General features: G+C 40.6%; 1 protein-coding gene across 7 annotated transcripts in view; it reads left to right on the top strand.

Annotated features, from left to right (window-relative positions):
• The window catches only part of FGGY (FGGY carbohydrate kinase domain containing), a 374,083-nt gene that overhangs the window by 189,705 nt on the left and 156,823 nt on the right, over positions 1 to 27,555 (top strand). For 6 of the 7 annotated variants that reach the window (XM_011377062.1, XM_023521507.1, XM_023521508.1 and 3 more), the window contains one exon: positions 20,655 to 20,758. In XM_011377062.1, the coding sequence (XP_011375364.1) occupies positions 20,655 to 20,758 (104 nt within the window). Of the gene's footprint in view, positions 1 to 20,654; positions 20,759 to 21,551; positions 21,594 to 27,555 lie in introns of those variants that run through there. The other variant, XM_023521510.1, reaches the window with a different exon arrangement.

Below are 27,555 nucleotides of genomic sequence, written 5' to 3'. Positions count from 1 at the left end.
GAAGTGCCAGTAGTGCCGGAGATGAGAAACCCTACTCTAAACCGAAACATCTCCGTTGATACTATTTCCCTTCATCGATTCAGTATATTTCAATACAAGCTAAAAAACAGCCTCAAATAAGGATTTTGCTAACATTCGTACTTTGTTAACATATATTTTGTGAAATTAACTCTTCAGTGAAAATAGTTGTGAGGCGAAAAACTAGAAATGAAGACTGAGGAGTAGGGATGGGTACAAGATGATGTCACCCTACCCGTCTTACTACTAGAGTCAAGCCACACTAGACTGCTTGCCTTTTCAACACATGCACAGTCTGCCTCCTTGCCTTTGCTTATGCAGTTTGCTTGGTTTGGAGTGGCCTCCCTCCCCTCCCCACCTAGGCAATCCTACTCATGCGTCAGTACTCACTCTTAATGTTACTTCCACTGTGGAAACTTCTCCAAACTTAACTCCACTCTTAGAAAAAATGAATCACTCTCTACTCTGTGTTTCTGCAACACTTTGCACCTATTTCAGTTTTCCCAGCAACATGTGTTCACCGTGGTGTGCTCCTCATCCAGCATAGAACCCAGAGTCAGTCCTCAGTAAATCAGAGAATTAAGATAATAAATGTAAGATTGCTAAATCTGGGTGAGGGAGCCTTTTAAAAATATAGATTTCTAGGCATCTACCCTTCTGAGGATTCTGAGTCTTAAAGTCTTGAATGGGGCCTGGGAAGCCAGTTATAAGGTGGAGGATATCACCTGGTACCCAGAGGAGATAGCCTGTGCGATAAGTTGGCACTGGGCACATGGGTCAGAAGCAGTGGTGATGTGCAATTGCCAAGTAGACAGATCAGACCAAACCAGAGCTGTGCTGAGAAGGAGCCAGGCCCAGGCTCAGGCCAAGAGCTGGGGGCGGGAGGGAGCACATCCAACCAGAAAGGGAAGGTGGATCCAAAGAGGCAGACGGTCTGCGAGGAATGGAGGGGGATTAGAGGAGCAGATAAAGTCATGCCGGGAATCTGGAAGGAGAAAAGCGGTGTCAATGCCTGAGCAGATAGAGCAAGGACAGTTCCGGGAGTTCCTGGATGAGGATCAGAGTGGGGAGGAGGACTTTGTTGATGTGATTTTATCATTTTAAGTTGAGGCTTAGTTTAATGAGAACCACCGCTGCCTGAGACCTAAGCAGCTGCATGAGCTGTAGTGAGGAGCAGAGGGGAGATGTGGGGGAAGGGATAGCTTTGGGTTTCCTGTTCCCAGGCCCCTAGGGTTTGCTGGAGATCTGTGTTTCTCTGGACTGCGAAGGACTGACCTTAGCTGGGATGCCAGTTTTTTCTCTGTGGTCAGAAAATTGGGAGGAATCGGAGCTTTGGGGCTACAGCTAGCTCCCCCTGGCCAACCCCTCTCTAGATCTTGTGCCACACAAGTCCGGATATACAGTCGTGAACCTGTCCTAAAATGGTAACATCTTTAGTTTGATGCACATGCTTCTGTTTGGATAATGAGTGATCATGGGCTTTAGAACTAAAAGATTGCTCAAAGATTTTCTATACCAGATTCTTCAATTTTCAAATGAGAAAACTGAGGCCCAGAAAAACAGTGAGTCATCCAAGGTTACCCCAGCAAATTTTAGTCAGAATTGAAGTTTGAGACTGGGCATCCTAATTCATTGGCGAGGGCCCTCGCCCCATTATGCTACACTATTTCCAAATTAGGAAAAAGAAATGATGCTAGGTGTCTGGGGCTCTGTCAGTCATGGGGAATAAGAGCAAGCTTAGTAGACCAGGATAGCTATTTTTTGACTATGGGGTAGGGAGATCGGTAATATTAAAGTTTATATTAATTTTGTTGATTAATGTTGGTATTGATCTCATTTGTATAGTGACTTGCCGTTTTCAAACCATTACCCGGGTATTTTTACCTCTTCTAATTGTTGAGTAGGATGACACTCCGAGAGGTAAAGGAATTTAAAGAAAGTTACAGTATCAGGAAGGTTTGGATCAAGACTCAGACCCTGATCTGTGTTTCGCTCCCCACGACTTCATATGTGTTTTGGTGCGGCCTTTGTGTCAAGCCATGGAACGGGTGCTACCTAGTAAACAGAGCAAATATCTCCACCCAATGGGAGTTCCTGGGCCCAGAGCCCCTGATTTCAAATAAATCTCTGACCAATTCATCAGCTTCAGGACTTTATCTGGTATTTATCTGGAATTTTTTAACCAGAAGGTTTTACTTATTCTCTCATGTATTTATATATGACTGAAAAGATGAACTGCTATTTTCCTTTGCTGAGCTTGGGAACAAAAACACAGGTTCTGATACTACCAACCACCTATTAGGAGGACTTCCCACTCCAAGTTCGAAAGGTAGATGACGGCTGCAAAAGTGTTTGGGGGCCCAGAGTCTAATGTTGCACTTACGTCACTGGCTAAAAGAGTAGGCTTACCCCAAAGGTCCACTGTTTTTCATGGCACAGAAACCCAGCACATGGTGCTTCACATTCATATAATATCCCTGAGCACTAATGTTTACTTTGGGGCTTGTACATCAGCAGCTGTTAGTGGGAAAATGGACATCTCCAGTTATCACTCCTTGACTGCAGCCTCACAACTGAACTGCTGGCTGCTTCCTTATCTCTCCATAGACCTGGTTAATTTCTTGTTTTCCATTTTCTTTTAGCCATGCATTCATATAAGTCATTGTAAAGAGCAAAGAGAAATACTTTTTTGATTTTCCCATGCTCGGGTCTTAGGGATTTCCTCATTGCACCCTGCAGCCAGTATAGATGTTTGGAGAAACTAAAAAGAAAAATTTCTTGGAATCTGGAAAAATAGCTCTGGTTTCTAATTATATTATTCAGCAGCATCACCCCTACCCCAACTTTCTATAACTCTAATCCTTATCCTGCTTTGTACTATGACTCTTATGAGAATTTGGCTTCTAAAGACAATGAAAATGACAATCTTAAAGAAACAGCACAGCAGTTAAGAACACACAACCGATTCAAATCCTGGTTCCAATTATGAAGTCACCTGACACTCTGTGCCTCAGTTTCCCCATCTACGAAATGAGAATAATGATAGTACCTATCTCATAGAGTTGTTTGAAGAATAAATGAGTTGATATCTATAAAGTACTTAGAACAATGTCTGGCAGTGCCGTCTGTGTTTAGCTGTGATTAATGTGATTTATACCAGCAGATTTACGTTATGAATGATAGCAGTAGACAAGATAGAGTCAAAGATGCATTCCAGTATTTAACAAGTATGTGCTGTCTTCCTTTAATGTGCCAGACATTGTTACAGATGTGTTGAACAAAGACAAGTTTCTACTCTCACAGAGTTTCTACCCTGCTGGGGGAATTCACAAACTTCCATATAAATACGTGTGTGTATATTTTTATGTACATTTTATATATGCATGTATACATGCATGCACACGTCAAGAAAACAAAAAGCACGACTACAGAAGAAATGCGCAACTTTAACATAGACTACAAAGACGTTAAAATTGTTAAAGCTTTTGCTTACCTTGGTTCAGTCATCAATTCAAATGGAGACTGCAGCTGAGAAATCAAGAGAAGGCTGAGACTTGGAAGGGCAGCAATGGAAGAATTAGGAAAGCTCACCACCAGCAAAGATGACCAAGGCTAAGATCATCCTCACCCTCGTATTCCCAGTTACTATGTACTGATGCAAAAGTTGGACAGTGATGAAGGCTAATAGGAAAAAAAAAAAAATGATTCATTTCAAATATGGTGTTAGAGGATCACTCCACAGATACTTTGAACCACCAGAAAGACAAACAGGTGGATCCTAGAGCAAATTAAACCTGAAACACCGCTGGAGGCAAAATTAACAAAACAGAAGCTGTCCTACTTCAGGCGATCATGAGAAGGCTGGGTTCTTTGGAAAATCCAATAATGCTGGAAAAACAGAAGGTAGCTGGAAAAGAGGAAAACTAAATATGAGATGGATTGACTCCATAAAAGAAACCTTAAGTGTACCAACCTGGTGCACTTATCATGAGCTGAGCACTACCTAGGTGTTAACCTAGAAAATACTTGATGCGGACAACAAGCTTATGACTTGGTACATTTTTACCACCTCTATTTAAAGATAACAATGAGACTTACCTAGACTCAGGCAGCTAGTGTGACGGGATGGAGAGGAGAACCTTGCTCTGCCTGACTCCAGGTCTCTCTCTCTTACTATTATATAGCTTCATCCAAGCCCATGTTACCTGTTAGCCATAGATGATTTTATTACAAAGGTGTAAAACAGACACACACACACACACACACCAAGGGGAATCTGAATCAAATGTTCTAGAGAAAGCTAAGGCTCTTATATTTTGTTTAAAGAGAATGTGTTAGGCTGTTGATCTGTATTGTTAAAAGTTCCTGAGCTGAATTTAGCCTAGAGAGTTAAAGTGTATCAGCCTTGTGACTCACTACTGTGAAAACCTGAGAGGGAGCTCTCCTACCAGTATCAACAATGTGAGTGAAAACTTTACAGGCCTTCTATATTCAGGCCTTTCACAGCTGAAAGTTGTAAAGAAAACCCACACAGTTTAATTCTGTGAAATATATTAAATCTGTCTAAATAATATGACTCTTTTGCACACAGTGTCTGCTTTATTGTGGTGTAACATTATTGCCTAGCCTAATGCATGTGGCCTAATAATTCTTTCCCATGTGCGTATGTCTATCATTTAATGTAACACGTAGACAATAACATTTAAACATTTAAATATATGATTACATTACCATCTCCCACACTTAGGCTGTTAGCTTTTTGTAGGCAGTGCAATCTGGTCATATTCATCCGTGTAACCAGCCCAGCTCTTATAAGACCCAGTAAATATATGCATTTGTTCATGGTTTTGTTTATAAACAATATGCTAAGCTCTATACTAGTTTCTGTGGCAAAGACAGTAATATAAAGAGAGATATAACTTGTTGACTAAGTTCTTTAAGAATATGAAAAAGGGAGAAGTCTCTTTCGTTGAAATAGTGAGGCAAGGGAAGGGCGACAATACTAATATCCATTATGTGACAGAAATGTGCTCAGTTAATCTATATGTATAATCTTCATATCAATTCTAGCAGCTTGCTCAAGGTCACATAAGTAGTGACAATCCCTAGAATATCAGCCACCCTGGTCCTTCAGGGTAGTAGGAGGAGTAACCTTTGAACTGAACCCAGGATAATAGGTATTTTCTCCACTGGAAGCGATGAAATATTGAATATTTTGGATGGAGGAAATAATATAAGTGAATAGGGATGGGAAATGCTAAACATTCCAGCTTGGCCCAAACCTGTGCTATCTATAAGGGATTCCTGGAAGTTGAGGCTGTAAAGATCAAATAGGTACAAACAGAGTAGCGGTACTTGAGCACCATGTTGAAAAGTTTTTGCTTTCTTCTCCCCAGGCATTAGCAAGCCACTGAAGGTGGTTGAAGCAAGAGACTCATTCCAAGCAAGGCTTTATGTAATTTATACACAATAGTTTGGGGAGAGGAAAGAGTAAAGGAGAAGAGGGTATCCTGAAATAGAATTGTAGCAGTGGGCCTTGTAAGGAAAACAGGGAATTTGAAAAGATGACAGGAAATTTAACAAAATTGGTTTTTTCTAAATCCATTGATTAAGCAAGAGTTTTTAAAAAATTTTTTCATGCCCTTTATATTTATCCTAATTATTACTAAAGTAAGCATATGAAAGTATCTTCTTTAATTTGAAAGACTTTTTTCTCTCATATTTGCCAGAAAGTAATAAATAACTTGTTAACTTCAAGACAGAGTAATTCATCCAATTTCTAAACTGGGCATTCATTAAAACCTATAGTCTTTAGTTCACTGGAGATAGCCAGTAAACTCATTCATTTAAAATAGAGCTATGAGTAAGCAAAACAAAAGACCTCCAAAAGTTGTGAAACATGTGTCACAGCATCCTCATACTATAGGAAATGATAGGTAAAATATGGAAGACTTTTACAATAAGAAATAATAACTGACTATGAAAAAAATATTCCTATCTCCTACCTTCAACAGGTGACATATCCTCACTAAGCACCAGTGTGCTAGGAACTAGAGATATAAATATGAACAACTCAAAGTCCCTTCCTTCAAGAAGCTCACCTTCTAATTGTAGAAACAGGCAAGTACACCAATGTAATATTGTATGGGAAGTGTCTCATGAAAGTATGTGTGGGATATTACAGGAGTCTAAACTCATTTTGCCTCAGTGGATCAGGAAGATTTTTTCCCCCCAAAGTGAAATGATATTGATTTGACACTTGAGATATGAATAGGAGAAATAGGAGTTTATCTGATTCAAAATCTTTAACTTGTATGGGAAGGGCCAATAATAAACAAGACAACTTTGAAGAAGAACAAAGTTGGGAGGACTTAATATTACCAGATATCCAAACTTGTTATAAAGTAATTAAGACTGGTATTGGAGAAATAAATAAACTAGAGGAAAACAGATTAAGGAGCCCAGAAACAGACTTACACATGTATGAACATATATGACAAAGATGGTACTGCAGAACTCTGAGGAAAGGATTTTTTTTTAAAGAAATAGCACTGCATAAATTAGATATCAATATGGGAAAAATCGAATTTAGCCCTTATTTTATATCATACATAAAAATAAATTTCAGTGGAATTTATATACAATGGAGTGTTATTCAGTCATAAAAGAAAAAAATGATATCTTGCCATTTGTGACAGTATGGATAGAGCACGAGGGCGTAATACTAAGTGAAATAAATCAGAGAAAGACAATACTATATAATCTCTCTTATATGTAGAATCTAAAAACAAAACCCACCCCCAAACAAACAAACAAACAAAAAACCCAAGCTCAACGATACATAGAACAGATTGATGGTTGCCAGAGGCAGGGAAGGGGGTGGAAGAAATGGGTGAAGGGGGTGAAAAGGTGAAAAAATATTAAAAATGAGCCTACTCGAGTAACTTCCGATAATTGACTATGGGTCAGTGCTTATTGAATTGTAAAAATGATCTTCAGCCCTTTAATAGTTTGTATTTTTTGCATGTCCCTCCCTCTACCAGAGTAAGAATCAAAGCAAATTTATTAGTTTTCTATTCTTTCCCTAAAGGTTGTTTTCTTTTTCTTCTCACTTGTTGTAGTTTATCATAACAAAATCCAAGACACTGGTCAAAAGAATTTTTAATGAAATTTGACTGCATTACATTACTTAGTCATTGTTGAAGTTTGGGGAAGGAGCATTTTGTTTACATATGTAGAGATTTTCACTGTCGTGTTATTAGGAAATAGTGTAAGAAAAGTAGCATGGCTTTGGATTAAAACTAGGGTACCCTTCCCGTGGCATGCATACATACACACATACATAAATTATAAATAGATTATAGGCCTAATATGAAATGTATAAAAAAAAGTTTCTACAGACAATATAGAAGATCTTCATGATTTGGGGATAGGCAGGTATTTTTGTAAAAAGGACATCAATATAAGTACAAATGTAAAGACTGATAAATTAGACTACATTAAAATTAGGAACTTCTTTTCATCAAAAGTTGCCGTTAAAAGAATCAAAGTGCAAGCCACCAAATGAAAGAAACTATTTGCAATACATACAGCAAAGGACTTATTATCTGGCGTATATAAAGAATTTTACAATCTAATAAGAAAACCATGACCATTGGATTGCTTTGCAGAAAAGAGGATATCCAGATGGATAATAAATTATGAAAAGTTTCTCAACCTCATAGTCCTTAGGAAATTCCCAATTAAAACCATGATGTGATGCTACTACACACCCACCAAGTTGACTAGAGTTAAAAAGATTGGTAGTACCAAGTATTGGTGGGGATATGAAACACCAGAGGTGCTCACACACTGCTCTGGAAGTATGAATTGATGCAACACACTGGAAAAGAGTTTGGTACTATCTCTGTACTTTTATGATTCAGCATATATCCAACAGAAATGTGAACAAAAAAACATATACAAGAATATACTTTATAGAAAACCATTATTCATAATGGCCAAAAGCTGTAAACAAACCCCCAAATGTCCATTAATATTAGAATGAATAAATAAATGGTTGGTATATCACGAAACAATCTCATACAGGAGTAGTAAAATGAATCTCATAAACACATGATAGAAGTTGGCACAAAGAAGGCATACTGAATGGTTTAAAAATTAATAATCAGGCAAATCCTGTGGTCTAGACGTTCCAATAGTGGTTTTTGTTGGTGAGCATGTTGTCTAGAATGAAGGGATTTATTTGTGGATCTGGATAGGTGTGTTCACTTTTTAAGACTTCACTAAAGTATATGTTTAAAATTCGTGGCCCTTTAATGCATGTTATACTTTATTAATGAAGTTTATTAAAAGTTTCAAAGGGAATAAAAGTGATTGAGCAACAGCACTGGGCAGCCCCATGCTAGGTGCTGGGAATTCAGACATGAGTATGACATGCTCTGACCATCGAGAGTGGAGTGGGGGTGATGAGTGGTTTCAGAGGCAGTCAGAGTAGTGTGGTAGGAGAGGACTCAGAATACATCACAACAAAGGAGCAACCCATAACTCAGTATACCTGTTGACCCCTGTTAGTTGCTTAACAGTTACTTCCTACTTCCACCTTATTATACTGGTAACCATGAGTTATCAAGAAAGGGAAAAATTATGTTCAAAATCCTATTTTTTCAGTGCGAAGAATGTGTTAGTGATAAAGGTGGCAATCTATTTTTCTTTTTGGTGTTTTAATAGTGAGCTTCCCTTAAACTGTGTATTAGGTAGAATTCCAACCTCCTCAACTGAAGTTAGGTAGCCAGTTATTGCTGTCTTCACAATGTTAATACAGGGACTTTCTCTTGTATATATAAGTAGGGACTCTTGAAGAGGAATTTTTCACTCAAATGGCTAACCTTATAATCAGCTCTTTGTTCTGCTTCTGTAGATATGCTTGCCGCATAGGCCAAATGGCAGGGTGATCTCAAAATTAACTGAAGAGTCATCCTCCCTTTTGCTTTTCTGTGTAGATAACAGATGTATTGCCTGAGTTCCTGTCTGAAGTGCTTTGTAACTCTTTGTAACTGCCTCTAACCTATAGCAGCTCCCTTGCTTTGTAACCCATTGTAACTGCCTGAGGACAAATTAACCAATCGACCCATGCCAACTGGCCAAATGTAACTGCACGGATAAGTCCTATAAAAGCAAAGTTGCATCTGAGCTCGAGGTCCAGATCTTCAGAGCGCTAGCTCTTCGGGAACTGCGTAATACACCTGAGTTCGCCAGCCCTCGAGTGGTGCTTGGTTTCTCGCTGGTCTGATTTTGCAACATTTCTGCAACACTCTGAGCCCCTTCTACCTCACCCTCGGACCCTGGAATGGACTGAGTGTTTGTGTTCCCCACCAGACCACATATGTTGAAAATAGAACCACCAATGTGATGGTACTAGGAGGCGAGGTGCGGCCTTTGAGGGATAATTCCGTAATGAATGGGATTAGTTTTCTTATAAGAAGAGACACAGGAGCTTTTTCTTTCTCTCTCTGCTGTGAAGATACAGCAAGAAGGCAGCCATGTGTAAACCATGTAAAGGGCTTTCACCAGAACCTGACCATGCTGGCACTCTGATCTTGGACTTCCAGGCTCCAGAACTGTGAGAAATAAATGTTTGTAGTTTAAGCCACTCAGTTTATGGTATTCTGTTGTAACTTCCCACACTAAGACAGAGCACACAGCCCCATTCAGTGGGATGAAGGATTGAAGAAGAAGGAAAGAACACCTGTAGGCCTGCCAGAATTTAGACTGCAGGTTGGCAGGTAGATGGCAGGATGTGGGGAGGCCGTAGATGATGAGAAGGACCAGCAAACTTTGAGGGACAATGCCCACTGACAATGCCAACTTTGAGGGATAATGCCCACAACAGGTTGGAATGGAAGTTGGAAGGCCTGGCAAGAGATAGCTGTTTCATATCATCTTATCCAGTTCCTACCTTGGCCTATGCTGAAGAGGGCCCCGGGAATCACTACCTCAGAGAGCTCACAAGGAGACAGCACTGAGTTTCCCTAGAGATGATGAGACTTTGAGATGATGGACTGAGTGTTACTTTTTAAATCATTTAAAAATTCTTCCCTTTGAAATACAGAATTTAGAAGGAGAAAAAACAGAAGAGTGAAAAATAATCTGGGTATACAGCATACATCTAACAAAGATATGTGTTTATGTGTGCGTGTGTATATATATCTATATAGATATATATAAACCACATACGAGAATACTCATAACACCCTTCCAACAGCCTAATGGTTGGTGTGAGGGAAAGTATGGTTTCTAGGGCCTGTCTCCCTGTGTTCCATGCTATCACCTACTCTCTATGTGACCTGCTGGGTCTCAGTTTTTCATCTCCAAGATGAACATTATAATAGTAGTTGTGAGGATTAAATACATTAATTTACATAAAGCACTTAGAACAGTGTTCGATAAATACTACAGAAGTGTTAGCTGTTACGATGATGATGACATCGAGAAGACCTAAGCCTTTCGAGGTGGGCTGTGGCAGGACCAGGAGTGAGTGTCCACAGCTAAGGTGGAGGATAGCTCTGATCATCAAGTCGAGGAGGAGAGTGGGCCTCAGTGAAGAAGCCTGCTTGGACCCACACGGGAGGAACTACTTTCTCCTGCCAGAGGCATGTTTGTGCTTTTGTTGCAGCCATCCTCTGTCTGCTGCATACCAGCATCCTTGGCTCCCAGGAGACTGTAAGCTCTTTGAGGTCGTTGATTATATTTTTTCCAAGTTCAATCTCCTCTCTCCCCCCGCCTGCAGTGCTGAGTGCAGTGCTGCTTGTAGACCTGGGCTCAGTAAATCATGTGTCTCCTACTGAGTGGAGGAGGGAGAGAATACTAAATACTGTTCAGGGCCTAACATGTGCCAGGACTGTTCTTTCAAAACAAGATTGTATTTTTACACTTTTCCTTTGAAATCATCACTTCTTCCTTTTACAAATGAGCTATCAGAGGCCCAAGGAACTCAGCTCATTTGCCTGAGATCATGCATCAAGTCAGTGATGATATCTGGAAGTGTCTCCCCAGAGGACACCCATTCCCCTTTGGAGCCCAGGGCTGGCACAGAGAAGGAGCAAAGTCTGGCCAGGGCTGCTGTCCTTAGGTGGGTGTCAAGAGCAGGTGCATCGGGGGAAGGGGAGGGCTGGATCTTGATCTCTGCTGAAACAGAGATGTCATTTCAACTGTAGTTTTTGAAAAATGCCAGTGTATTCCTCCTGGGATTTTCTGCAATTCATTTTTGCTCTCATCTTGCACACTATTTATTTACCTAAGCCTTTGTTCTCCTTGAAACTATTTCAGCCACATGTCATTCATTGTGTTAAAATCTTGGGCCCTTTATCCTGCTTAGGTTTTTGTTTTTGTTCCTCGCTACAGCTGCTCTCCATATCACTTAATTCTCTGACTCTGTGGCCTGACACTTGCCCGTGGTGGGGGTCACCTTACACTCCCACCCCCACTCTCCTGGGAGTGGGGTTGGGGGAGTAAAATCAGGATCCAGCTCCAGGATCTATTTTTCTTTCATGTCTCCTTGTTGTCTGAAGCTTGGGGCAAGGTTAGATTAATCAGTCTCAGTGTGGTGGAAGTCTGTGACCCTCCTCTGGGGAGATCCTAGCCCCATAGAAACTTGGCCTGGTTTTGGCTCTCACAGTGAATTCCAGGCTTTGAAGAATCTGTCAATGTTCAACTAACCCCAACAGAACCTCTGGAAGTTTTTGATGGAACCAAAACTTATACCAAGGGAAGAGGCGCTGAGCTTGGTATCAGAGGCTGGGAAGAAAGGAGAGCTAGCCTGTCAAGCACAGTCTTTTTCTCTGAAATCTCAGGTCTCTTCCCTTAGTTTAAGTTTCCTAAAGAGTCTATCTGAACAAATACCGTCTCCTTCCTGGCATTTTCCCGAAGCATCTCACTGGTCTGCTCTGTATCATTGAGGATGGATTGTCAGGGCTGCTAGTTCCTATCTCTAAGGCTCAAGGAGTCTTCAGATAATTTTATAATTGAGACCATTTGTCTAGAGGCAAGAAAATGTTGCTAAAGGAAACCTAGTCTAGCTATCTCCTGGGATAAATTGGACACTAACATTTATTTAGCAGCTCCTGTATCTCAGGCACAAGGCTACTTGCCTCACATGTGGGGTGACCAGCCATTCCAGTTTGCTCAGGACTTGGCAGGGGGATGGGTGGCTCCTGGGATACTGGTTGTACAGTGCTAAACCCAGGAATTATGACACTGTAAAGTAGATGCCATTATTCTCACCCTATACCTGAGAAGACTGAGGTGCAAAGAGATGAATTAGCTTATGGAAGGTTGTACAGCACCCTTGTGGTACTACTGGGAATCAAGTATAGATCTGTCTGACCTCAGGCCCAGAGAGTTCCACCAGCTAAGTCCTTCAGAAGACAAGGCTCCGTCTCTTCCACATCGTGTAGCCCAACAACATTGCACCGTCTGATTATTTTATTCTCCTGAGTCTTTGTTTTATTATGTCTTTTGTCTCACCCCCCTCCCTCTCTCCTCCTCTTGTTAACTGACATGGCTTCTGCCTCACTTCCTCCAGGAGGCCCTCATGGCCATCCAAGCTAGACTTATTTAGATCTGAGTCGGCGGCTTATAAGTGTCTGCCTATACATCTTTCTACCCCAACTAGACTGGGATCTCATAGAAAGAAAAGAAACAGCATCCATCTTTAGATTTCTAGCATCTGCCACGGGGCCTGGTTTATAATTGGGGATCAATACCTAGCTGTTGAATTAATTTATAAAATAATAGAAGGCAGCTGTGTGATTTAGAGTCACAGTTTTATATCTGTTTAAGGATTGATTCCATCAGATACATTCGTGGTACTTTGGCCTGTTCTCTTAGTTTTGGTTTCATATTTTAAGTAAGTAATTTTTGTGAGTTAGGTTGGTCATTTGGATTGGCTATCAACCTGAGCCTTTATATGTCCAGTGCCTGCTAGTGAAAAATTGTCTTTTATGAGATCATAGATGAGACTGTTTAAGTAATCTGGAGGCTGTGTTGAGGTTAGAAAGAAAGGAATTTCTGAAATCAAGTTTTTGCTTTGTCTTTACTGTGGATTTTGCTAGTGTTCCTTAAGTCTCAGATTTCCCAGCTATTACACATTAGCCTACCTTTGAGATTTGATCTTTCTGGGTCGAAGGGAGGCAGAGGAGTGAGACCTAGTCATTTGAAGGTCTATTCTTTGTTCTCTGGCTTTCCCAAAACTCTCGTGTTGGCTTCAGATTAATGCATGTCTCGGAAGAGTGTAGCAAAAATGATAAATGCCATCACACAGTTGAATCGCAGTATTGATGGTGCTATATGTTATCATGGCTTTGAGAGATATACACAACTTATGGTTTATTCTCAATAATGTTTAAAACGTTAGTCTGGATTGTTACAACTACCCTGTACCTCATCTTTCTTATCTCCCTGGGCCCTCCATTATTCTGTCATCAGTTGTATACTCAAGGACAGAAAACAAATGTTCCAAGCAATCTAAGTAAACCCAAATAACTCTGGCACAGCCCACACCATGCTGAGAGTGCCTGAATCGTCATGCCAAGCCCTGCTATTAACACCAAAGCTGAGAATCGTCAATAGTAACGACAATGGTAAAAATATGTTGAGTAAACTATGATCCAGGCACTCACTTAATCTTCACAATAGCCCTATGAGTTACATACTATCATCATTGCAATTTTATAGATCAGAGAATTAAGGCACAGGAAGGTTAAGTGACTTGCCCAGCTTGCCAGACTTGAAATCGGTCAGTTCTATTCTAGAGCCCTCGTTCGTAACCATTATGCCCTAAGTAGTTCAAATATTTAGTAAAAGTCTACAATATCTCATTTAGACCAAGACCTCCCCTATTATTTTTCAGCTCTAGAGAAGATAGGGTATTGGGGAGGGAGTTGGTGGTAGTATCGAGGTGTGTAAAATTTCTTTGTAGGTTCATCACAGAGGATTTTAATTTTTAAAGATAAACCTATTGTAGGATTTATATTGGGTGAATTCTAAACCTCATTTTTTTTCCAAAGCCAAGGTGATGCTTTGTTAAACATAAGGATCACAGAAATCTTTTCAGCTGTTTCATTCCCCTTCATTTGTCGGACTTCAGATGAACCCTTTGGGCTTGCTTTAGTGGCATTAAAACAATAAATCCTGAAAGAGATCTGAGCTCAGCTATGCTGTCTGTGAATGCCTAGAATTCTTGTAAGTGGTTGAAAGGAAAAGAATTAGTTTCTATAGGCTCCATGAGATTTAGAGTTGGGTAGATCTGCATGTGATACTTTCTTCCACCAGTCTGTCTCTGAGGGACCTGGGACAATTTACTTGAAAAACTGTGGTCTCATTTTCTCTGTCAGTAAAATAATGTGGTAATAACTGCCTCTCAAAAATAGTTATAAGAATTTAATACAATAGTATTTTCAAAGTGTTAGGCACAAGGCAATTTTTCAATAATCATAAGAATCTTAGGACTTAACTCTTTTCCAATGATTCTGACAATTATAAACAAAATATGTGTGAGGCTCCAGTAATAATTTTACTATCATCTATGAGCTGTCACTCAAAACTCTTCAGTAGCTTTTACTGTTAGCCATATTTAAGACACAGAGCATTTGTCCGTGATTAAATCTGCAACCTTTATCTAGAAAATGTCTGTGCCTTACTAGTATGTGTCTTGTGTTACATACATTCATTCATTTATTAAACAACAACAAAAATTAGTAAGCAGTTTCAAGACCTGCCCTGGTGTCAGTTTGCTCATATTCTAGAAGATGGAGAAAGCTATTTAAACAAATACATTACAGATACATTGATAGACTCTTTGCAGGGGATGGAGGGAGTACAAAGGAAAAGGGCTCTGTAGATTCTCCCTAACTGGGGTGCTCCGGGGAAGAGAGGAGACACGGTTAGGAAAGGTTTCTACTGAAGGGCTGAGTCTTCAAATGCAGTCCATGTTTCCCAGATAGATTGTTGGGGAACGGAGTGTTTTGTGGAAAGATTCTTCTCAGCATGGGAAACAACGTGAGCAAATGCTTGGTGGCATGGTCGAGCTAGATACATTCAGAAATAAGTAGAAGGCTTCATACTTGTTCCAAACACTTCTGTAGGTCCTAGATTTAATAGCTTCCATTTACTGAGTACTGGTATATTCCTCATATATTAATCCCCACGGCAATTTTATAAGGTAAGTTTCGTTATCCAGAATCTTCAGATATAGAAATTAAGGTTCTAGAGATCAAGGCATTTGTCCAAGGGCATATAAGTGAGATTCAAGCCTAAGTCTGAGGACAGTGATGAACAAGTCCATGTTTTTAAGCATATTATAATTACAACCCCATATGTTATATAACATAAGTGAATATTAGTCAAAAGAATAGAGTTGTTTCTTGTATATAGACTGATGTTTGGTCCTCTGCAGAGAAAATGGCTTCCATATGCTTCTTACCATTCCAGGAGCTTATGATTATTGGTGCAGGCTTTACATACAGGAGGCTGGTGTTCTCTAGAGAATGTCCTCCTTAGGGATCCTATAAACCTCTTAGCTAGCTTAGTCAAGCAACTCATTTGATAAAATTTATCAGTTGGTTCATTTCTCCGAATGGCCAGATCAAGAGTGTCAAGTTCATACAGTCTTGGGTAATGTTGAAACCCTTCTCATCCCTTTTTTCTTTTAAAGAAGGTCTCTGAGGTGGTTCTTTCAAGAGGATCTTTTTCAAGATACAAACACATCCATAGAAAACCTTTTTATTTTCCAAACATGGGGATAAAACTTCAGATTAGGAGATCGGAAATCCTGGTTCGAGCCCTACCTCTGCCTTTAAGTAGCTAAATAAATTTGAGTTACTTCACTCCTCTAAAATTCAGTTTTTTTTCAACTGGAAATAAAATAACATATATCATAGGATTTTCTAAAAGCTAAATGAAGGGTACAGTGTTTGAGGATGCTTTGCAAGCTATAAAGTACTTTATATAGCTATAAAGTATGAGATAATTATAACACAAATACTAGAACTTGGGATTTTTTCTTCTATATAACCCTTTAAAGTTTTCAAAGCAGTTGTGGCTAGATAAATTACAGGATAACCTACTCTTAATCATAACATTTGTGAAGTCTTTTTTCTTTTACATAAATATAGTAGATATTCAATAAATGTATAGGTGGAAGGATAAATGGTTGGTGGAGGGAGGGGAGGGAGGGAGATAGCACATAAGGGTAAAAGAGAGTTTTTCCATGAAGTTTTAATTTTTCCTTTTTAGTTTTGTTTTAAAACATATTCCTTGATATCAACTATGTTTTCATTAATGTCGAAGCGTAGGAGTCATTAAATTAGAGGCCCTGAATTGATTCATTGACTCAGTAAGCTTACTATCCTATTTGTTTTTTTCATTGAACAATAATTTATCGGGCAACTATCATTAGCTGAGCATTGGGCAAGTTTCAGGGAAAACACATCTGAATATATCACTTTTATATGTGTGTGCCTATTTCTTCAGCTTAATTTTTCCTTTTAAACTTTCTGCAGAATGCTGAATAAACTGACACTTGTACAGCCATACGAAGGGCCCCAGCGGTGTTGAGGGCTGCGCTTGTCAAAATCTCATCTTGTGAATTGTTTCCTGATGTTACATGTGCAGCCCGTGATTCCTCTGTGGATTGTGAAATGTGTTTGTTCAGAAAGGAGCAAGCTCCTTCTGCCTTTTGTTGCTTTCCCTGTTTCGGGCCTCTTTTCTCAGGGATGGCCCGTCTAAGCTCTGTGTGGCCAAAGGGAAAATGAGCTGGGTCAGCTCTTGGGTTCACGTGATTCCATGGTGGGCATCAGCTCTGCACTGCTGTTGAATCAAGTGGACATTAGGCAGAGTATAGAGAACCTCTCTTGAGGGGAAATTGGACATTACCTACATCTCGCTGGTGCTGTATGAACCCGCCTGAGGTTATCTAAGTCTCAGAGGGATGAGAATGGAGGATCTTAGGAAGCATTTTTTCTGCCTCCTGTTTACCTGGTATTTTAGAAGAAGCACTGTGTATATTGTGTACTGAAAGTGGCTAAGAAAGGACCTCCATTTGGGATCCATTTCTCTTATTGTGATGTGAGGGAACAGTTCAAACTTTCAGGTCGGTTGTGATAGAGTCAGAGTCCAAACTCAGATTTTTGAACTCTAAACCCATGGCACCTACTAATGTTCCATGGTAACTGACACTTCCAGATGCATTCCTATATGTAAGACAATTTTCACATCTTAAAGTGAGGGAGTATTGAAATAACAGGGGCTTTGGAATCAAACAGGACAAGGTCAAATCCTGGCACTGCTTCTTATTATATCTGTGTGATTTTGGACAAGTTACTTGAACACTCTGATTCTTGCTTCTGCATCTGTCGAAGGGGAGAAAGCATGTTTATGCTTTATGGATGTTGTAAAGATTAAATGAGATAATACTTAAAGTACTTAGCATAGTACCCAGCCTTTCATAGATATTTGGTACGTTTGCTAGAAAGGAAGAAAGGATATAACTGCTTTTTGAAAAAAAGAGTTAAGATGATGTTGGTGATAATGATGGTGACAGCGGTTAGGGTCATGGTGGTAGTGGTGATGGTGACATAACTGCCATTAATCAAACTTTTATTTTTAAACATTTCCTCAATATCAGAGCAACTATGTGATATTGTTTATTTCTTCATTCTATACAAGGACTTTCTGCCTCCAAATTTTATTTTTTTCTTAGTATAACATACTAGTTCTTAAATTCTAAGCCTTAATGTACCAACGGTGAATCTGCTTACTAGAGAAGAAACAAAGAAATACTTCCCATACATTTATTTTTTTCCCATTTTAACCACTATTCAAGATTGAATGATCCTGTAAGATACACTTTGCTGTGTTTCACATACGTGGCACCAGTAAATGTGGATCATCACCAGAAATTACTTGTACTTATTTGAAAGTGTGGCCTAGCAACTGCCAACCCCTTTTCTGTTAAGGATCTCAGGATCGATATCTTTAAGAACCCAATATTTTGATATATACAGATAAGTAAACATTGACCACATGGCTATTGGGTTTTTATCATGGAGAAAATCCTAAACATCAGCAGTTTGGAATCAGATGACCTGAACGTGACTCCTACCCCTGTTTCTCGTGAGCTATCTTACCTTAGTTAAGTTACTTATCATTTCTAAGCTTCAGTTTCCTCATCCACAATGAGGATGACGAGACTACTAAATCACATTCGGTAGTTATGAGAATAAAAAGAGACAGGTACAGAGAGAGAGTGTGCAAAAAGTTCAGTTAAAATGAGCTCATATCTAGAGTTGCTTCCTATTGAAAAGCCTGTGTACCCTGAATTGAGAACTGAATCATTCAGAGTCTACCCAGAAAAGCATAAACCACTCTGTGAAAAAGAGAATTTAATATCCTCAGATGATGACCCAGATGATGGAGGAGATAAGAAGGGCTACATTCCCTGTGAAGCAAAGCGGAGATCATCAAGACAGAAGCTGCTACCACCCCTACGCTGGCGAAACGAAGGAGGTGGTGTTCCCAAAGACCAAGGGTGGTGGACACCAGCAGGTGCTGGCATCACGGTGGCCCTGTCGGCAGAGCTGGAGATGGAGAGAAGCAGCCACCAGACATTGGGGAAGCGGGGTGGAGGAGACGTGCTCTGGCTTCCCACTTCTTTCAGCCCTCAGATCTGCTGGCCAACCGTGGCTGACTTAGAGTCTGAGAATGGCAGTCTGCCGGGGCAGCCCCACAGTACTGAGCAGAGAGTGGGACTTGTCGAAAGTCAGTAGGCCCAGGACTCTTACAGGCTAAATCCCAGACCTCAGACTCCTGGTGTCTGGGACCTAACTGCTATGACAACTGACACAGAAAGTTTGAAAGAATCTTACTTCCCCCTGCTGCCGGATCTCTGAACAATAGAAGTTTACAAATGACTGGGGCTGGGAAGGTAGAATTTGGAAAAAATGTATTGGAAAAACCTAGAACGTTGTCGGAATGTAAGAGGCCTTTAAGTGGCCATTAGATCCTGCTTTCTGGAAAGGCCTGCTCACTGAGTAGCCAGCGCCTTCAGTATCTGGGGACTTGTGGAGGAGACACCCTCAGACTGCTTTTCACTTAGCTACCTCCTACAGAGCTCAGCATAGACCCACTTCCTTATGAAACCTCTCAGAACCCCTCCATGCATGCTAAGCTGCCCCTGCAGTTTCTGCTGTAGCATACTCGTCCCCGCATCAAAATGCTCCACAAACGGTCCTCTCTCCCTTCCTTCACAACTGTGAGCACCCCAGAACAGGGACCTGGCTTCTTTATCTGTGCATCCCCAAACATTTGTGCTTTCACTTCCTGCTCTGTGCTAGCAACCTTGGTTGAGGCTGTGCTGCTAAGCACTTGGGTATGGCAGTGCCAGCTTCCTGCAGCTTTTATAATAAAAGAGGTGGACGAAGTATGACTTTTTAAAATTACTAGTGTCTTGTATGCTAGGGAAGACTGAGAGTTCACGAGAACATTGAAGAGGGAGACTCCATTTTTCCTGCAGAATCAGGGAAGCCTTCTGAGTTAGGAATAAACAGGAGTTAGCTCTACAGAGAGGTTGGAGAATGGTATTTCAGAGGAGTGCAAATGCAAAGGTCTTGGAGTGAGAAAGAGCATTGTGAATAGAAGATGGAGAACAAGGGTGGCATTGCTTGGAGCTGATGAGGTTAGCGGGAGCTGTTCTCTCCTGCATCCCATTCTCCTCTGTGCCCTGCCCTGAGCGGTTTTCACCTCCTGCCTGTGTTATGGTTAGGAATGTTTTCATGTTTGTGGCTCCCATATCATGCCTACTGTATAGTTTTGTGCATAGAATAAATGACAATTCCAGGCTCTGAAATTCTCTAGATCTCTCATCACATTTGTAACTTCATTTGCCGAGCAAGCATCAAGAAATGCGATCTGTGTGGAGAAGAAGCCTGAGTTTATACCATTTATGAGAAAATCTCTGCTATTTGGCATTCTTTTAACAGAAACTGTCTTTACTGTGAGTTCTGCAGTAAGTGGTAGTAAGAATGGTGGCCGAGAGATGCCAAAAAAGATTCTATCATCAAACCCTTCTGTTCCCTTCTTTGAGATTGAAATGTGATATGTTAAACCAGATTCCGTTCAGCTCTGTTCCTTACTAGCTGTGTGTCCTTGGACAGGTCATTCAACCTCTTCATAGGCCTTTGTTTCTCCACTAACTTGTGTGGTATTAATAACAACCTGACAGGCTTAACATAAAATGAGACCATACATGTAAATATTCAGCATAGTGCCTGGTATTTACTGAGCACAAATATCACTGATAGCTGCTGCCTTTATTATTCTAATTACACTTACTATTATTATTACAGTGCCGAATGCTCTACGTTTACCAGAATAAAGCAAAAACAAAACAGGTTTCTTAGTTTTCCCAAGGCAGGCAAGTATGCTCTTTTGGTTTCTATTTGAGACTGACTTACACATGGAACGCTTTCTCAATGTTGTTTGATTATGGGGGAAAAAAAAAAAAAAGAATGTTTTATGCTTGTTTTTAGCTATCCTATTTTTAAAAAAAGGGGATTTTGTTTTGTTTTGCTTTCTCACAGGAGTGATTGGAGCAGATGTGAGGGGGCACGGCCTCGCCTGTGAGGGACAGCCAGTGACGTCACGGTTGGCTGTCATCTGTGGAACATCTTCTTGTCACATGGGGGTGAGTCTGCCAGGCCAAAGGCGGGGCTGCCACACTCAGGGGAGGGCAGCCCAGAGGAGATTTGAGCTGCTGGCCCTTTTACCCGCTCAGCTTCTTCCCTTCCTGCCACCCGTGCTTTGTCTAGCCGGAAGCCCAGCTCTCATTCCAACAGCCTTGTTTAAATTTGCCAGATATTTTTCTTGGGCCAAATTTTTAAAAAGTGTGAAAAGGGTTGAGTCTGCCTTTGACATCACCCTGGACAGAGATCCAAGGCAGTGTAAGGGGTGTAATCGGATCCAAAGATGGCAAAGTCTCACTCCCAGATTGATCTGTCCCTAATGGGTAGTGGAGTCTTCTCTGCAGAGGGGTGTCTGTTTTCCTTGGCCGCTGAGCTCTCTCTCAATCAATATAAATCTATCTCCCTGGGAGCAGCCTGATGATCTATAGAATTAGGCTGCATATCATGACTTCAAAAGAACACTGATAAGCAATTTTCACTTTGTTAATTTTTCTCCATGAATTAGTGGAAAGGCTTTCTCCAAGATTGCAGTTAAAATTTAGTGCCTGCCCTAAAATTTATATCTTTTTTAAATGCATGAGTCTGAAAGCATTCCATTTTGATAAGTACCCATTTCTACCATATTTTTATTTAAAAGTCATTACTCTGTTAAACTTGCATGGACGACTCCTTGGATTTTTCCCAGATGAGTAAAATAGAAGGGAGAGTGGGGGAGAGGAGGAAGGGAAATGGGGGAGGAGCAGGAGAGTGAGCAAGGATTAGAGTGGGATACACAGCCTAGAGCAGAAGCTCAGAACTGTGAAGGGAATCATGGCGATGAGAAACTGTTTAATAACGGTAGGGACCAATGAAACTTTTTTACTGTTAAGTATTTTTGTTGAGTACATATTGATATATTTACTTACTTACTGATCCTCTGCTCTTGTGTCTGGGGCTGTGCTAAATTTGGGGGACAACAGGATGACATAGGGCCTCTCATTGATGAGATAGAATTATAACGGGTATTCTAATACAAGGTCCCAAAGTATAGATTCAGATGAACTTGTAATACTGAGCATCTGTTATATGCCAGACATTGTGCAAGGTGTATCCCAGCCTCTTTCTTCCCCTCAGCAGCCCTATCGTGAGACTTAGCTGTCCTTGAAGGAAGAGACCTGCAGAGGCCCAAGGCCACCTCAAATAGGACATGCCCACCAGGGCAGCCAGCCCTTATTTCTCTTGACATGAGTCTACACTTGCTAGCTTGTCGTCACTGAATACTGACTTAAACCTATTTAAATAATCCTCTACTTTCACAGGGGGCACATCTAATCCAGTTTCTCCTGTGAGGTTTGAATTTCATGCATTTTTACCCCACTCAATTCAGATTTCTGAGCAAAATCAAATCCAAATGAATGTGAGTCACTCTGTGACATTCCCGCTTCTCAGTCTCCTTGTCTCTTAATTGGGATGATACTTTTCCTAAAGTATCTATTTTACAAATTAAGCAACTAAGGCATATAAATGTCCAATAATTTTCCCAAGGTCACAAAGCTATTAAGCTGGAGCTGAGAACTCAGATCTAGCCCCATCTTATTCCCAAGTGCATCCTCCTCGATGCCTTAGCGTATTGTGCAGGACGATAGTGTGCCATAGAAGAAAGGAGATAGCATGGGCTTCAGAGTCATCCAGATGTGGGTTTGGACATTAGCTCATGTACTCTTGGGCCCTGTGAGCTGAGATGAGATACTTAACTTCTGAGCCTCAGATTCTTCATCCACCACATTGTGGGTAATGATGCCAGTCTCAAAGGGTTGCTGGGTGATATGAGTTCTGTACATGCATACCTAGTACATTATAGGCACTCAGAAATGGTGGGATTCTCATTACACTTTACTAGTGATATAAAAGGCTCACACGAAGCAACTGTTTGGGCTTTACCGAGGTTGATGGGCAGCTGCAGTTGGTTGCAATGAATGAGGGTCATAAAATGCCAGTTTATTATGGTCGTGTTGTACTGGAAATAAAGCCCCCACCCCCACCCTGCTTTGTACTTGGGAGTGGGAAGGGACCTTTTGAGCCAGGAGGATTAATCATCAGCTTTAATGTTATGTGGTGAGGGCGAGACTGTGGTCATGCTGGCATCGGAAAGTGTCTTTGATCTTGCTCAGGTGCTGGGCGCCTAGCGAGCCAGCAACAATAACACCTTTGTGAGGTCTAGAAGAGGTGCAGGTCTGAGGAAACACTCCCAGGGAAACTCAAGGACCCCCTTTGTTGTGGTTCTGGCAAATAAAACCACCAACTGTCAGGAAAAATTCACCAAACAGAACACAGAGACCAGAGCGGGGTGCAGGCTTTTCAAAAAATGGTTTTCAACCTGGTCTGAAGGATTCCCTTTCTTCCTTTTGCTCACTGCTGATGTTTCTAAATCAGTAGGTTGATGGAAACGAAACTCCCAGGAACGTTTTATGCTATACAAGTTACCTCTTTCTAGATCACCCAGAATGAATGAACGAATCCCAAGTAAGAGAATATTGGTAAATACTTAGAAGCTTCTAAGTATTTACCTGTTACTTCCAGGAATCTGGAGAAAAAGCCTGAGGTTGAACATAACACTTACTAATCAGGCCTTTGATATTTTAGAAGATACAAGTGTGGGCTGCACATTTATCTTCCTTGTAGATGATTTAATTAACAAGAGAGGAAAAAAAAAAATACTCTTCTTATTTTTCACTCCATGAAAGCAGAGCTGCTTGTTCAGAGTTAATTACGACCAAGTCACCAAAACCCAAGATAATATACAGAAGGGGTTAGCCAGAGTTTGAAAAGTCACGGGGTTAGATGGAGCTGATCCTTGCCATCGCACCAGCACCCCTGTTTTTGTGCTGTCAAGTCAGGTTGTAACTTGGCAACTTGTCTTCCAGTTAGCACATCAGATGGAGAGAGAACCCTGGGAAGTGGGTGGGAAAGTACTGAAGAGGTACGATTTAAACACAACAATAGGTTGGTGAGGGCTGAGAATTACATCTGTATCTTAAATCACTCGGAATTTAATTTTCTGCAGAGTCTTAGATGAATGTAGGGAGGGTGTTCTCTATCACTTGGTGGGCGTGAAATCTCAAAGATATAGGCTAAGCTGGCCCCATCACTTTGTGAGTTTAGGTAAGATACTTCATTTTTTTGGTGCTTCAGTTTATTCCTCTGTTAAATGTGGGCAATAGTATTTACCCATAAAATTGTTTTGATGATTAAATGTGGTAATCTTTATAAACAGCTTGGCACCGTACCTAGCACAAAATCTCTAATATGGTGTTATGATTAAAAATGGTTCATTAAGACTAGAATGATCCATGTGGTAATGGATTAGAAGTAGGGGCGTCAGGATGAACTCATGTTTAGCTTTATTTAGTTACAAATGGACACATATGGAAACATTTACAGACATGTATAGGTATACAGATTACTAAACATATTTCCCAGCTCTGACAGCTGAGAGGGCCTAGGAACAAGTATACCCCAACAGCTAGTTGTTACAAGCACACTTGGGGCCCACAGCTTGCTTTCTAATACCATTCTCCAGTAAAAAGAACCGGGACCCCTTGGAGAAAATGTTGATTCTAGGGCTGGGGCAGGAAATAGACAAGGTGAGCCTGGTGCATCTTGTAGCACTGAAAAATACAGAAAAAAAAAAAATGATGGAGTCTCAGGAGCCAACTGAGGGAGCTCCCAGTGGCCCAAACTGGGACAATGTGAGCAGCAAAATAAAAGTAGTACTGGATTGTAATCTAAAGTAAAACATAAATATAATGAGTCCATAATGATATAGATAAGTCTTCTATATCTATAGAAGAGATGAATCTTTCCCATGCAGAAGAATTCCAAAAAATTTATGTAGCTATTCCACCTTAAGGAGGTGGAGCTGCATATAGTGACTTCCTTCAAAGGAAGGCAGGAAAAAAGAGAAAAAGAATGGAGCAATCTGACAAACACGACCTTTGCCAGGTGATCAAGGTCAACATCAACAGTGATAAGTCATATTGATAAGTTTGCACCATTGATATGATGTGGTGAGAATGGCACTTTATCTTTGTTGTATCCTCTTTGAAAACCTATAACCACAGTCTAATCATAAGAAAAACATTAGGCAAATCCCATTTGAGAGACATTTTACAAAATAGCTGACCAGCACTCTTCAAAACTGTCAAAGTCATCAAAGAACAAGGAAAGTCTGGAAATTATCTCAATCAAGAGGAGCCTATAGACGTGTGACAACTAAATGTAATGTAGTATCCTAAATGGGATCCTGGAACAGCCAAATAACATTAGATAAAAACTAAAGAAATCTGAATAAAGTAAGGCCTTTAGTTAGTGATAACATATCAATATCTTTCTTTAATTGTGACATATGTACCTAGTGTAAGATACTAATGATAGGAGAAACTGGGTGTGGAGTATATGGGAACTCTCTGTACTATCTTTACAATTCTTCTGTAATTAAAGTATTCTAAAATTAAGTTTATTTTTTTTAAATTATTCGTTAAGTTACACACTCATTAAGAAAACATTTTCTTGTATTTGCCTGGCTAAGTGATAAAGGTATTAAAGTAAATAAGATAAAGTGTCTTCACTGAGAAAGACAGACAAGAAGATCACTACAATATAGAATGGTAATGACTACAGTAAATACACGACAAGTGTGGTGGGCTTATGGAGAAGCGGCCTGCTCAAGTCATCAGTAGGCAAGGAAGTTTTCCTAGAGGATGTGATGTTTGCAGGATCATGATTTCCCCGCTCCCACCAGGAGACTGTTCCTGCCGGCTCAGTTTCAGGCTCTAGGCCCTGTCCTCACTCTTCTCCACTTTGTTTTTCTCTTCTGTGACCATAGCACCATGCAGCTGACTTCCTCTGTGGCCTGGATGGGATGTGGGTATGGACAGGCCCACTGGGAGAACATACCACAGGAAGGGAGAACAGCCACGTGCTTTGAACTGATGATCTTCTATTAGCAGGATGTTACAGCTAAGAAGAGTAGGCAAGTGGGGCCAGTTTTTCTGTCTTGGTCTCTTTAGCAGTTGACATTGATAGAGGTCATAAGAAAGGTAGAGAGAGAAGGCAGTTTATATGGTACAAATAAGACCACTGTTATTCCTACCAATGAAAGAACTGGGGTACTGTGTATGAAGTATTCTGTTCCTTCTCTGTTCACCAAGACCTGCTGATGTCAGCCCTTTAGGAACCAGTATTTTGAGGAGACTCTCCACATTGAGGCTAGCTCTGGACCCTGCAACCACATACGTTGAAAGCAGATTATATCCTATGTATTGATTTAGTGAGGACAGTGTGGATGCTGTTCAATGCACAAGAGACAGTTCGTGCACTAAAGAAGCTCGGGGTATTGTGCGTCCTAGGATTTGAGGCAGGACAGTTCTGTACTGTGCTGGTTGGAGGATGTTTAGCATCCCTGGCCCAGCCTCAGTCATTATGAGGAGACAGGCAATAGTAATTATTGCTACTGTCTATTGAGTACCTATAGCATACCAAGCACCGTGCTAAGTTCTTTATGTCATGTAATCAGCTCAACATACTGTGAGGTAGGCACCATTACCATCTCCATTTCATAAATGAGGAAACTGAGGCAAAGAGTAGTTAAATGGGTCACTCCATGTGCAGGAAGGGGATGCTTTGTTGAGCTCTCTAAGGGACTAACCCCAGAGTTTTTGCTCTTCCCTTTCGGTTTAATAGCTACTCTCAAAAGCACAGAGGAGAGGAAAAGCAGACTCAATTAAAATATGGACAAATGTTGGATACAGACAGCTCACCGAAAGATGTGAATGACAAGCACCTGCAACAGTGTTTAACATCATTAACCATTAAGGAAATACAAATTAAAAACACCATGAGATCCATTACACACTTACGAAACTGGCTAAAGTTGTGGCAAGAACTCTCGCACACCACTGGTGGGAATGTGAAGTGGTGCAACCACTTTGGAAAATAGTTTAATGGTTTCTTATAAAGTCAACGTACACCTATTGTGTGATCCAATCATTCCATTACTATAAAAGCTGGCAGGACTGTGTATTCCCATGTTTCTGGAATCCCACCAGGAACATAGCACAGTCAGGTGAAATAAGGCCTCTCAGAAGGCCAGAAACAAAAGTTTCTGGCAAAAGGCTCTCTACTGGCTGAGTTCTGCTTTCCACAAAAGACGATAGCTTGCCTGGAAGAATAGTAGAAGAAGCAGAGGGAAAAAAATGAAATTCGTAGCAATAACAATAATGGCTAATATTTACTGCATGCTTATTGTAGGCTAAGAAATTTGAATATATTATTTTATCTAACCCACGTAATAACCTTATGCAATTATCAGAATTATCCCCCCATTTTACAGAGACTGAAACTTGAGTACTTACCCAAGGTCACATAGCTAGTAAGTCCTAGACATAGGTTTCCAACTGTTTGGTTCCAGAGCTTATACTTTTTTTTCAGGCTGTTTGGTTCCAGAGCTTATACTTTTGGCTTTCCGCAGAACAATGAGGCCGAGGCTGGGGGATGGGCTGGCCCTGTGCATGTGTGTTTTGTGAGAATGGGGGTGAAGTGATTATAAGTAGATCTTTCTCAAAGCCTTATGTGGATTGCAAAGTTAGGGCTAGATTGCAACTAGCCCACACTGCTCTTATTTTTTCTCCTTCCTAGTCTTTCAAATCACTGCCTTTCAAGAGGCCACCAGTCTAATGATAACAATAAAAATAAACAACATCACTTGTCACCATTGTCCCCTGGAGGGGGAGTATTTATGAGACTTTTTATTTCATCTTCC

Source organism: Pteropus vampyrus, unplaced genomic scaffold, assembly GCF_000151845.1.
Source record: "Pteropus vampyrus isolate Shadow unplaced genomic scaffold, Pvam_2.0 Scaffold305, whole genome shotgun sequence".
NCBI classification, from domain to species: domain Eukaryota; kingdom Metazoa; phylum Chordata; class Mammalia; order Chiroptera; family Pteropodidae; genus Pteropus; species Pteropus vampyrus.
This window is presented reverse-complemented; position numbering and strand designations above follow the sequence as displayed.